At 35.0% G+C, this 14,247-nt stretch overlaps 1 protein-coding gene across 17 annotated transcripts in view; it reads right to left on the bottom strand.

Moving 5' to 3' along the window:
* Bbs9 (Bardet-Biedl syndrome 9) overlaps positions 1 to 14,247 on the bottom strand; it is a 395,959-nt gene that overhangs the window by 187,642 nt on the left and 194,070 nt on the right. For all 17 annotated transcript variants that reach the window (XM_063233878.1, XM_063233880.1, XM_063233877.1 and 14 more), the window contains 2 exons: positions 12,905 to 13,000; positions 4,133 to 4,305 (listed from right to left, as the gene is read on the bottom strand). In XM_063233878.1, coding sequence (XP_063089948.1) covers positions 4,133 to 4,305; positions 12,905 to 13,000 — 269 coding nt within the window. The remainder of the gene's footprint in view (positions 1 to 4,132; positions 4,306 to 12,904; positions 13,001 to 14,247) is intronic.

Below are 14,247 nucleotides of genomic sequence, written 5' to 3'. Positions count from 1 at the left end.
TAAAACCAAGAGTCTTGGTCAGACCCAAAAATGCAGTGTACCCTGGAAAAGTGAAAGGGAAAATAGTCTTAAAGAAGATGGCAGAAGATATTGTTAATAGTGTATCAGGATTTAAAACCCACATTACTCGTACCACTCTGCTTAGATAGATTTTATTCTGTCCCAGTTTGTCTACTTGCATTAGATTTGAGGGCAGACAGCTATCCCAAAAACAACAGGATATAGCACAGTAATCATCTTTAATTTCCTATTAACTTAATCTGGAACCCTGTATGACTTATACCATTTTATCATGACTGATCTTAGTTAAATCTGGTTTGTTTGATTGCTGTTTGGTACTGACAGATTTTATTCAAAACTGATATGATTGATAATATCAAGTCTGAGAGTATAGGCAACTACACTGAAGATGACAAGACTCTACAATACACATTCTGGTTTGATAACTGCCTGCTTTTGAAGTTTTATACTATATACAAAGTTGTATTTTTATTAATACTGTTATGTACTGATATATTCAATTATACTATGTCTGATGATATAGCCAATTCTATTGAAAATAACAAGAGACAACACAGGAACTATAATAGAACTCCTTGTACAATGGTCTTATATGTCTTTTTTGTTTCATGTGTTTATAGGAATATGTTTTGTCTTGCTTTGTTTTGTTTCTCCTTCTAATATAGAAAGGCTAGAAATACATGTTAAGACTCAAGCATGTGTAGAATCTATGAACAGTTTATGAGAACTGATCTTATGACACATGATGAAATGAACAGATACTCTGAAGAGAAAGAGACACTAAAGTACCCAATGCTGATCCTAGAGTCTTATAATGTGAAACCTAGCGATAGTATTATTCTTTGTTCAGGGTGATATTAGCCGCCTTGGGTTTATTCAATCTCAACATAATAGAAGATATAGATAACTGCATGTATGTTTAAGTGTATAGGATTGATAACCATATTTCTAAGTTTTGTTGGATAGTTGAACAGAAATGGTTGTAATCTCACTGTTTGAATCCCCACTTTATATGCTTCAATTTAGTATCTTGAATAACTATTTATAAGAGGACAAACTATAATCATCAACTTGTGATTTCTTACTGTTTATTTTTTTCTTTGAAAGTATATATTATTTCTACCTGTTTTCTGTTTTGATTAGTCTTTCTTTAAATAAAATTTTTTAAAAAAAGACACTACAGTACCCAGTGCTGATCCCGGAGAGTCATGATGTGAACTCCAGCAATACTATTATTCTTTGTTCAGAATGACTTTAGCCTGCTTTAGTTTGTTTAATCTCAACATAAATGAAGATATGGATAACTGCATGTATGTTTAAGTGTATAGGATGGACAACCATATTACTAAGTTTTTGTTGGATAGCTGAACAGAACTTTTGTAGTCTCGCTGTTTGAATTCTCACTTTATATGTTCCACTTTTGTATGTTGAACAACTATTTGTAAAAGGACAGTATGTAAACATCAACTAGTGATTTCTTACTGTTTATTTTTTCTCTGAACGTATGTATTGTTTCTACCCATTGTTTTATTTCTTTAAATAAAATTTAAATAAAAATGTTTTAAAAACCAGCTGGCTGTGGCACAGGTTCACCACCACTGTTCTATAGCAATGCAAAGATTCTCAATCCTTAAAATACCTATATCTACTCCTCCGAATAGTCAGTTTTAGTGCCGTAGTTTAGCCAAATACACACTGTTCTGAAAAATACTATCATCAGAGATGACAAGAAACCCAAATAAATTCAATTTAATTGATAATGATGTAATTATTCAAAATTGGATTACATACACTTGAAATTTTCCCTTTATGTCCATGCTGTATTTAAAGATGTCTCAATAGGTGAAAATTAACACTCTTAGCCTATTCAAGGGTCACCTGACATGCTACATGACCATTTCCTACACACACACACACACACACACACACACACACACACACACACAAATTAAGATGTCTACACTCCTTAAAAAGCCGTCACTTGAGGAACCAATGCTTACTTGAATCATGTTTAAAATTCTTTTAAAATTTCCCTTGTGTATTATGTAGCAAAATCTGTTTACAGACTCTTGAAGGAAGTGATTCCTGGTGACTTGACTTTAATAAACAGAACTTTTAAAAATGATTATAATTAAAGGACCAAAAACAAATACCGGAGGAAAGATGCAGAATATTGAATCTCTACCCATACCTCTCTCATAGTGTACTAAATTAAACTCAAAATGGATCAATCAATTAAATGTTAAAACAATCTACTGGGAGATAAAATAGGTAAAACTACTAAAGACATATGGCATAGGCAAGGACTGTCTGAACAGAATTCTAGTTGCATACGAAATAATCTCAATAAATAAATAAATACATGAGATCATATCAAACCAAAAGGTTTCACACAGCAAAGAAAACAATCAATAGAGTGAAGAGACAACCCACAACATAGGAAAAGAAATCTGACAGCTAGTCTGCAGATGAAGGACTAATATGTACAACATACTAGGAATTCATCCCACTAAACAAAAAGACCCAATCAAAAAACAGGCAACTGAAATGAAAAGACACTCAGCATAAGAAGAAAAAGTGGCCAATAAATACATGAGAAAATGCTCAATATCTCTGGCATTAGACAAATTCAAATTAAAATCACACTGAGAGTTCATCTTACTCCAGAAAAAAAAGGCTATCATCAAGAAGTCAAATAATAACAAATGGACATGAGGCTGGAGTGACAAAGGAAACCCTTCTGCACTGTTGGTAGGAATGTAAACTAGTACAATCACTATGGAGATCAGTATGGAGATTCCTAAAACCAAAAACTAGAAACTCCATTTGATCCAGCTATTCTCTGTCTAGGTATTTTTCCAAAGGAGTTAAAAAAACCACATTATGGCCATCCACACATACCCATGTTTATAGCAGCATAACAGCTGAACCTTGAAAGCAGCTTATTAATCCATCAACAGCCAAATGAATTTTAAAAGTGGCATTTATATACAATAGAGTACTACTCTGCTATAAAGAAAAATAAATTTGAGGCATTTGTAGGAAAATCAATATACCTTGAGACCATTAATGTTAAGTGAAATCAGACATCAAGCTTAAATATTGCATGGTTTCCCTTATATAAGAAACCCAAAGTATAAATAAAGGGCAAAATAAAAGACAAATAGGAAACAGACCTTTTGCAAATGGAAGGTGGACGAAGAGATAAAAGGAAGGGAAAGAGAAAGGAAGGAGTTGAAAAAAGAATCGAGATGTGTGATGTACATGTACCAACTTCCCAGGAGAAATGTGATCATTATCTACTACAAATATGTACTAATAAAAATGAAATTAAAATTAAAAAATCAGAAAATCACTGTCATTGTCCACTCATTCACAAAACACAGTTCTTTACAAATAATAATTTAATCTTCAAAGGACAAAGACTAAGATAGGAGCATCTAACACATGTTCTGTAGACACTTTCAAACAAGAAATGTAGAAATATTGAGAGCATCAAAGTCACATCAGATCTCATTTACTTAGGCTCTTAATCCCTCAACATTCAATAAGCATCCAGTACAGCAGGTAGTGGAGAATATCTTATGTGGACTAGTCCTCACTGAGATATAAAAGCTCTGGTGTGCTTTTGGAATAAAAAGTCCCACCCCATTTATGGCCTGCTAGAATTAGTTAACTGACTGCCTATAAGCTCAAATAGTTTTAACACTGGGTTACTGGGGTCAAGGCTTAAATTCTCATGTGGGAGAATTAAATGAGCTCTGTTTCACGGCCAGATCAGATGCTCAGCTCAGGGCAGCCACTCTGTAAATGTATACATCTGACCACAAACTGGTCAAGAGAGCAGGAAATAAGTCACCAAATCTACCACCCACATAAGAATAACAACTAAAAGCATATGGCCTACTAACATCTATATTACAATTCCCACTATTACACAATCTATCTCTGTTTTGCATGTTTAAGAATTTTAGAAAGGGGCAGGGGATTTAGCTCAGTGGCTCAAGTGCCTGCCTGGTAAGCACGCGGTCTTGAGTTTGTTCCCCGGTACCAAAACAAAAAACAACAACAAAAAACAATTTTAGATGATGTGAGTTATAATCATACATACCTCAAAATGATGATCAATCAACTCAAAATATTCCTGAAGGGGCATAGATCCAGAAAAAGAACACGAAAAATCTTTGATTCCCTGTTTTTCAAAATATTCATGAAGGCGAAGAATAAGCTCATTTATTATGAGCCAAAGATCTTCAAATTGTTCACTCTGAATACGGTATCGTTCTAAGAAAAAATAATTAAGGAAAAATGCTTATCAATGCATCATTACCATCTGAAAAATATGTAAATTATCACTAAATTTGAAAAGTACAAACAACTATTGTCTTCATTTATAACATTATCTATATATCTAAATCAAGTATGTTTTAAGTCTAAGATGTAAAGTTCATAGTGATAACACTACCTAATTTTAATATATACAAAGTAAATAATGGGCAAACACTTTTAAATCCTAAGACCAATTTAGAAAGAGATGTTAAATTTTAAGCATTTTATGTATAATGTTTATGTTTTTATTGTATAAAAAGTGTTTGCCCATTACTTACTTTATATATATTAAAATTATGTAGTTTTAGCTCTATAAACTTAACTTTTCATCTCAGATTTATGGCATACTTGATTTAGATAGATAGATTATGCTATAAATGAAGATAAGTTGATTTATACAATAAAACTGGACATAATGGGCAAACACTTTTTATACAATAAAAACATAAACATTATAGATAAAACACTCAAAATTTGGCATCTCCCTCTAAGTTGGTCCTACCATTTAAAACATAATCTATGTTTACTGGCTTTGATTAAACAAGCAGTTCGTTATACAAAAGAGACACACTTGAGTCTTGGACAATAAGTCTATTTGTGCTCCACAGTACTGTTTCCTAAATATATAAAACCTCTAAAGACGTTCCCTAATTCTTGTCGGGTGCAGTTACATCTTGTAAACCTGTTTTAAAAAAAAATCTAAATTCTGTCATAATTGGAAAAAACTAATAAATATATAGAAAGATATATATATAGCTGTGATACTAATTATTGCTAACCTCACAATGTATTAAATCTATTCATGTTTTCTAAGTATACAGGCCTTCAAACACTCAAAGCTGAAAAATGTCTTGTAAGTCATTTCTCATGGTACAATTTCTTATTAACATTAACGACTATGTTGTAATGATACGTGATTTATAGTTATTAAGGAACATTTCAAAAAGTTTTGAAACCTTCTCTGAGTTCCATGCATATCTCAAAAGTTCCTACATATAAAGATCTTTAGGGTAGCCAGGCATGGTGGCTGTAATCCCAGCACTTGAGAGGCTGAGGCAGGAAGATCGCCAAGGGTTTGAGGTCAACTTGTACTACCTGAGTTCAAGCCCAGACTGTACTACATAGCAAGACACTCTCTCAAAACAAAATAAGGCAAAACAAAATAAAACAAAACAAAAAAAGCCTTAGGGTAAATGTTTGAGTGAAAGTTCAGGTGTTCTGTACAACTCTTTTTCATGTCTTCCTGATCTGATGATGTTTATGTGTCCTCTGTGTCAGAAACAAGGATGCTCATTCTAGGAATGAGCAACAGATCTGTGTAAGACTGGCGGGGATGCTTAGACTAGCCAGGAAAAAGAGACAAACTAATTAATCTTGGTTTACTATGGGCTACACATGCATGCAATGTGAACCGAAGATAAGGTGGGCAACTTACACAGCCTAACTATGAGACTTAGACAAGAACCTATCTTTCTTTTCTTTCTTTTTTCTTTTCTTTATCCCTTTATCCTTTTCCAACATTACACAAGTGCAATCTCAAATGCGTAAAATACGTTTTAAATTATTACAGAGTAGCTTAACATTTGTCCTGAAAACATCATCCTCAGATTTTATTTTATAAACTTGGGACAAATTTAAAAGCTTTTAAAAGGTTGATTTTTCTCCAAATGTAAGTTAAAAGAGTAAAAAGAGAAAGGTTCAAACTTGGTTTTATAACAAGGAGAGAAAATAAACATATATCCATCTAACAATTTATGGCTCTTCTCTGTGATAAAGTATTTACTACTAAAATAAAAATTTAAATATACTTTTAGATATAAAACATCACAATACTTGTATATTTGTTCAATTCCCAATTTTCCCTGTAAAACTTTATGATAGCTTTTTTTGTTAAAATAATCACAGTTGAAGAAATGACAGTTCACTGGCAATACTTAGTATTTTAAAGTGTTCAGTGTCCAGACCAGATTATGAGAGTTAAACCTCCTGCTTCTACTTCACTAATGGTGTAACTGACCTCTTGAGTGTTCAACAACTGAGGCTTGCAGACCAAAACTAAACCAAAGCTAAGCAAAAAGATATCTAGGCCAAAAGAGGAGCCGGGCCTCCAAGGTCAACAAGGACCCAAGGTATGAGGAGACCTCAAGAAGATCCTACAACTCTAGTAAGTTACAACCTCCTGATCTGGGAGATTGTCACACCCAAGTGAACAGGTGTCAACCAATGCACATGGCGTCAACAGAAGAATCACTAAAAAGAAAAAAAATATTTTCTACACTTCCTAGGGAAGCCATGTGGTCAAGCAAGACCATGATTTATCTTCAGGTGACACTGACAGAGAAGTTGAGAGGTTCTGTTCATAGTCCCAAAGATAACCCCTGAGGAGCTTTAACTGACCTTAATATATAATAAGAGGCTAAGTTTGATTAACATTGGTATCACTTTTACTTGGTCTGAAACACCCAGCAGAAGAGAGTAACAGTACCACTGTAGTAACCTCCTGACTGTCAAACGGGGAGGAGGCTATATCTATCCTAAAAGAGAAATGTTGAGTTTTAAGTCAACCAATCTAAATTAGTGAGAGATACAGAACATAGGAGTAAAATTCTAAAATGACACTGTCTTGCTTGGCATCTGAGCTCCACTTTGTGGTAACTATATGATGCCCAACAAGGTTTTAACTATATTGCTCCCTTGGTATCCAGAGGTGACCAATGAAAGCAGCTCTGCAGATACTAAAATCTGCAAATGCTTAAGTCCCTTACATAAAATGCTGTAATATCAGTATCAGCATACAACCTGTCACTCTCCACCTGTATATTTTAAATCATTACTAGATTATTTATAATACTTAAGGCAATGTAAATATTGTTACACTATATTATTTAGACAACAATGACAAAAACAAGTTGCTACATGCCCACTACGGAGACAATTGTTTCTCAGATATTTTCAAGCCATAGTTGGTCAAATCTAAGATGTGGACCCTTCAGATTTGATCATTCCAATCAGTAACTGTCTCTAGATTTCCTGACTTCATTAAAAGGCTGAGTGATCTCACAACATGATCTTCCAGGCATTGAAAAAAAAATTCACTGATCTCTAAAAACCTCTCTCTCTCTTCCTGGAATGCTCTCCACTTATATCCTACTCATTTCACAAAATTCTTTACAAATAAAATCTCCTAAGAAGCCTTATTCCTTTGAGATCCAATAATACTAAAAGTGACTTTCTGTAAGCACAGCAAGAGATTGATTCCCATCACCTGTTTTTCTCTTCTACTATTAGTCCTGGAGCTCACCAGGTCACAGCAGTCTTACTATCTCATCACTCTGCTGAGTGGCAAAGGAGCATGTTGTGCTCTGTCCAGGAGGAGTGAAATAAGGTTCTCACATCCTTTGATTCAAAGACATTCTGACTACCGTAATTCAGCATTATATGGCTTTCTTTTGGTAAATGCAAAAGGAACACTTTTTTCAAGCCCAATTCTTGTTCATATGCATGATTAAAATTCTGCCATTGTATCTGCAACAAAATAATTAATATGGATAAGCAAAAGCCTTCTAAACTAAACTTGATCTTCTTCAGTTTGCCAACCCTCTCTGGCACATTATAATCTTTCAGAATATTGAAAAGTCCTATCTATCTTCTATCTTTGCCACTTTTCAAATGCCTCCTGAGGTATCACAAATTTCTTCTTTACAATTGCTCAGCCCTACTCTGTAGAATGAGACTTTGTGCCTACTCAGAATTCTTTATTGATTACCAATGTGACTGGGTTTAGAATTCTAAACTGAAAATTACTGCCATATGTACGATCTTGGAGAGATGTCTCCATTTTCCTGTAACAAATAATGGTTCCAACGAAAGTTAAATGCCATCTTGATTTAAGTCTCTTGAATGGCTTGAGTTTTCCTTTCTAGTCTTTAACAGTATGTTACTGGACCTTAGTGCTCTAAAGTTTCATAAGAATGTGTCAGTGTGTTTCTTTTTCTCATTCATTTGGGCTGAACATCAAAATAGACCTTTTCAGTATCTACAACTGTGCCATTTCCTTTCCTGGTCTCTGCCCTAACAGCCCACTCCCACAGTCTCACCTTGACTGAGGAGCTCATCACTGTGATAGCTTTTGACAACAGCAATGGATGAATTCTCTAACTACTATCTTTTGTTTGTCTTGTTCACTAGCTTGGGAATTTCTACTATTTTGACTTCTCAGATCTTGGAGATTTTTTTGGTCCACAAAAATAATTCATTGTTCAGCCTAAATCAATTTTCCCCACCTTTATATCTCTCTTTATCAGCTCAGACTTGTTAGTCCATCATTATAACCACACTTATAAAAATGTTATCTGCAATTTTGTGTTTAAAATTTGAGATCTGTTTTAGCTACTTGGACCCCAATCAACCAATCACTTTGCCAGGAAAATTACCTAACATGGATGACTGGCTTCACTTCAAAATACAAGCAAGACCTGATTGTTAAATGGAAATTCAACACTGCCTGTTTTCCTCCTGTGTTGCTATTTTATCCTCCAGGAAACCAATGTCATGCCTTTTTTTCAAATTTAAACATCATTAAAGCTCCTTGTCTTTCCATCGACAAATACATAAAGTCTCCCTGGACATTACCCAATCCCTCCATTTACAGAGGAGCTGTGAAAGTGTACTCCTTGGGTTTGGGTTTAGCTCTGTGGTACAACAGCTGTTTAGCATGTGCACAGTCCTGGTTTCAATGCCCAGCAAAAGAATGGGGTGGGAGAGACATTCGTCTCATTCCCCCTCCTCAAGAATTTTACTGCTTTGTGGTTCACTTCTTGATCATCACTTCTGCTGAACTCAACCATTTCAATGACTAATCAAACATGTTCTAATATGTTCATTTTAAAACAAAGCCACAACTCCAACATCTTATTCCTCAACTCCGAGTTATTGGATTTAATTGTCCAATCTTTACTGAAAACACTATATACAAGTGGTGGCAAACCTATGACACACATAATATTATGTTTTTCATTTAAGACAAAAGATGTTAGTGTAAAGTTTTTTCTAAACTAAAATCACAGTATTAAGGCTTAATTGCAGTACAGGCACTTTGTAATTAACAAGTGGATTTTAGGTTACAGTTTGGCACTTGGTCTCTAAAAGGTTTGCCATAACTGCTATATCTTAAAATCCTACAACACTGGATACTCTAAATTCATCCTTGGATCAAACTGTAGCTTAGACTGCACTAATTTGGGCTCAGAATTATGTTTAGAAGACTGAGCTTTACCATTATCATGTAAAGCTCTATGAAATTTGTCACTCATAAATTATAACAATCAGTGTAATTGTAAGACATAAGCTATGTAGACATTACTAAAATAATTTTCTTCATAAATATCCACGTGAAAAATTTTATCTTGGACTCAGCAACAATACAAGCTGTACAACTCCCAAACAAATTATTTGATTTTATATTTTGAACATTGTAAAAACTAGAACTAAAGTACTTTCTTGTTATTCTTACACTACTACTGGTCTATTAACTATACAATATTGAGTCTAATTTTATTCTTACCTTAGTTAATTTTCTGCCTTATTTTCTCTCTTCTCATTTGTCTACTTTAATTGGTTTGTACCAAATAAGGAAATTGAATTCAAATTCCCATATAGCATGCTTGAAGCTTTCTTTCATTATCAAGTCAGTTTTAAAAGGAAATGAATATGTGGAAACCACAGAAAACAGCATCCAAGAGCCAAGCACAACTCCATATGACTTATTACTCATTTCACTGCTAACTATGGAAGAAATACTGGGTTTTGTTCCATATATAGGACTTTTCTGTTAACTCACATTTCACAGAATTAACACTATGTGCTTTTCATGAAAAAGAAAAATACCAAACACTGGTCTGGTACAAATTACTTCACTGCTTCCTGGAGATGAATGCTCTGATAGAGCAGAAAGGAGAACCAAATTGGCCTCAATGGTAGAAAACTTCCCTCTTTTCACACTTATGTCCTCATTACTAAAGGCATTGCCTAGGTAAGAATCTGAGTCACTGAGACCAAAAGAATAGGAAGACTGCTGATAGTAACAGCTCTTCAGGAGTCAATTTTTTTTTTTAAACCAGTACCAGGGATTGAACTGACGACGCGCTTGCAAGGCAGGTGCTTATGCCACTGAGCTAAATCCCCAACCCCCAGGAGTCAATTTTTAATGCTTTACTTGGTTCCTTGTTTAAAAACTGGCCACCCCATTCTATATTTACTCATCTACCCACAAGATGGCTGGGTAAGGCCTTGCCATATGCTCAGAGAAGAAAAACTCTGAATATCCAGTGAAATTTGGGTAACAGTAAGGTAATCGTGGGCAATATTAGCATTGTAAGAGCCATTTTATCTAAAAGAAGAACAAACATGATGCATTAGTATACAGATATCCTCACTTGCATAAATATTTGCATTTTTAAATGGTCTTGGTTTTAGATTCGCCATATAGCACTGGCAGCTGAAGTCAATCAAGTGTGTGTGATTCCTCAACAAAATACTGGCAACAACATTTTAGGTTAATTAAAGAAGAATTAAGGGAAATGCACCAAAAAAAACCCCATCATCCAACTGAAGATTGGCTGGGGACCACGGATTATAAATTGAGTGTAGATGTCCATGTGATGCTCTTTGAGCCAGACTGGAATGCAGAGACTCCCTGCTTTCTTCTAGTCACAGCTGAAGCCCTACTGTAGCTAGAGATGCTGTGGTGCTCACAGGGCAGGATAAGACCTGCTGGGAACAATAGGGAGTTTCAAAGTAATGTAGTAACAATAGTACATTGTTTTCACTGAGCAACTACAGTCTTCTCATGGTCTCGACTCATCCTAGCAAAAACACTCTGGTCTTCTTGCTAGTCCACCATAATTGCCATTACTATTCCCAGAAACACTCACTACCCTTCACCTATTGTGCCTGACAGATGTAATCAATAAATATCAGGTTCTGGCTGCCTTATAGCCTTTTGTTCACTGTGAACAACTGATCAACCCAGCTCTCCACTGCTCCATCTTTTGTCTCTGCTCTTTGTTTTGCCATGTGCTGTAACACCTTAGGGGAGACTGGGGTCTACTGCAGGGGTTCCCAGTAAAGATTAAGGCTAAAAGTTAGGTATGGGGGTACACTCCTATTATCCCAGAACTTGAGAGGCTGAGACAGGGGAATCATTTACAAGTTCAAGACCAGCCTGGGCTACAAAGCAAGCCGAAGGCCAGCCTGAACTGCATAGCAAGACCCTGTCTCAAAAAGACAAAAAAACCAACCAACCAGCAAACAAACAAAAACACAAGATCAAGGTTAAATAAAGCCAAACGGTGCCATGTACTTATAGTTAACATTATTGTATGATACACTTAAAGTTTTATTAGGAGGGTAGACCTTCTAGTACTGGGGTCTCACTCTTGCTTTCATTCTTTTTTTTTTTTTTCTTTTCAGCACTGAAGATGGAACCCAACGCTCTGCACATGCTAGGGATTATTCTGTCAATAAGCTACATCCCCAGCCCTTTTTGAAACAGGCACTCACTGAGTTAGTCAGCTGGTCTTGGACTTGCAATCCTGCTTCAGTTTCCCAAGTAGCTAGGATAACAGGATTGTGTCATCATGTCCAGCAAGTGTTCTTACGGCAATAAAGTAATTTTTAAACAATGGTGATTGTTAGAAGACTACCATTGACTATGAAAAGTACAGAACCGTCTCATGCTTCTCAAAGCTGTCTTTGGTATCTGCACCTTAGTGTAGAGCAATCAGTTTACCCACGTTTACTTCACCAGTCACCAATATACACATTTCAAGTTGTAACTATCTTAGCAACAGAAACAGGTTTTTATAAAAGCCAGTATGTTCCTCTTGCTAACAAGCTCCTTTTTCAGAAACAGATGCCCTTATTTTACTCTATTGACTAGAAAATAACCAATTGCAAATGAAAATGAATAAAGTAGTAAAGGAAAGCCCATTGTAAAAACCACACATAGATTTTCCCCCATACAAATTTGTTAAATACTTCTTAATAGCCTTATTAGTTCATTTTCATAAAAAGAATATATAATAGTCCAGTAGCTTTAGTACACTATGTATGTCAGAAGTCAGTTTTTACTTGTTTGAAATATTACTTTCATAAAAAAAGCCTACTAGTCAAAACTTATTTAAAATTGAAATTCAAACTTGACTACAAAATTATTGTTTTTCCCTGCTAGTTTAATCTCAGCACAAGATACCTACTTTCACCTTCATTTTCATCAGTGTCCAATGGGAGATATACAAATAATCCTCCCAAAAATTCATTTCTAGGAGTTCCTAAAATCTCTTGACCATAATCTATGTTAAAAACATTTTTCAATTCCTTACGTTGCCCTCTAAAAAGAAGTAACCCTAATTCATAACTTTTATATCCAGTAGTTCTTAGTTTTTGGTGTCTAACTAAAGAGCACCTTCACCCTTACGAAAACCATTGATCCATGCTCTGTGATATGGCATCCTCAGTAGACCATTTCAAAAGCATCCAATGTGATTTCACTTACGAGAGGTTTTGGAAGCCAGAAGAGTAACTCTAGAGCCTCCCAGGAAGCAGAAGCCCATCACATTCACCTGGTCATCATCTGGCTGGCTAGAAAAGCCTAGAAGAACAGGAAAAGTCACCTTAATAACCACAAGGTAAGTCAACACTTAACATTTTAAAATACAAACTTAATTAAATAAGCTTTTATTTTCACTAGTCATATTTAAACTCTATATATGAGCTATAATGCAGTATATTAGCCTGATTTCCACAGTAGCTTCTAACTGCTGGAATTTCTGCCACACAATAACCCTACAGGATGATTCATTTTCTTTCTTCTGGTGGCTAATTCCAACTCTGAATCAGAACATACACAAGATGAACCACAGCAGAGGGCACAGAAGCCATCAGCAACTAGCAGGATTATACGAAAAAGGTTAGAAAGCCAACATAAGGAGACTACCACTGGCCCCAGACAAAATTTCATGACTATCAAAGAAGATAACAAACAAAGCTATTATTGAAACATAAAAAGAAAAACAAATGCCACTATCATAGGATACTAAAATACCAATGTTATTTAAAGTACACATGTTCCTTGAATTCCAATGGGATTATGTCCTAATAAATCCATCATAAGTTGAAAATATCATAATTTGGAGATGCATTTAATACACTTGGCCTATCACATATCATGGCTTAGCCTTGCCAATCTTAACTGTGCTTATTAACTAACTGACATTAGTTGATAATTTGGAAATAATCAGCTAATGCAAAGTCTACTTTATAACAAGGAATTGATTATTTCATATAATTTGCTGAACACTGGCAATTAACACCCCACTGTACATGCACTGCTTACCCTCATGGCTGTGAGGCTGAGTAGGAGCTTCAGCTCACTGTAGCTCCACATGACAAGAGTATCATCTTACAAATCACTAATCTCGGGAAAGATCAAAATTCAAAATTGAAGCTGGCTTTCACTAAATACATATAACTTTCATGTCATTATAAAACCAAAAAATCATTCATCAAACATCCTAAATCACAATTGTTTATATTTTTAAAAATCATGATGCAAAAGGACCAAGTATTTTGTTCCAACAAGCCTACTCAAACTATACCACTTTGAATTTAAGGAAAGGTTCTCTGTATGAGACTATACCAGCTAAAAACTGAAGAAAGCATGAAAAAAACCAAGATATCACCATTTTTTGGTCACCAGGAAACAAGTGGATCTCAGCATTAAATATCAATGACATCAAACACAAAAAAGACAAACAGCCTGATAAAAGTATATACTAACTACCATCAGTGAATATCTCTGTCCAAAGTAATTCTGCCCTTACAAGGCCCAGATCCAAC

The sequence above is a fragment of the Cavia porcellus genome, unplaced genomic scaffold, assembly GCF_034190915.1.
Source record: "Cavia porcellus strain 051 isolate PalLab524CR breed Dunkin Hartley unplaced genomic scaffold, mCavPor4.1 scaffold_23, whole genome shotgun sequence".
Taxonomy (NCBI): Eukaryota; Metazoa; Chordata; class Mammalia; order Rodentia; family Caviidae; genus Cavia; species Cavia porcellus.
Note: the sequence above shows the minus strand (reverse complement) of the source record. Positions and strands in the feature narration are given on the sequence as shown.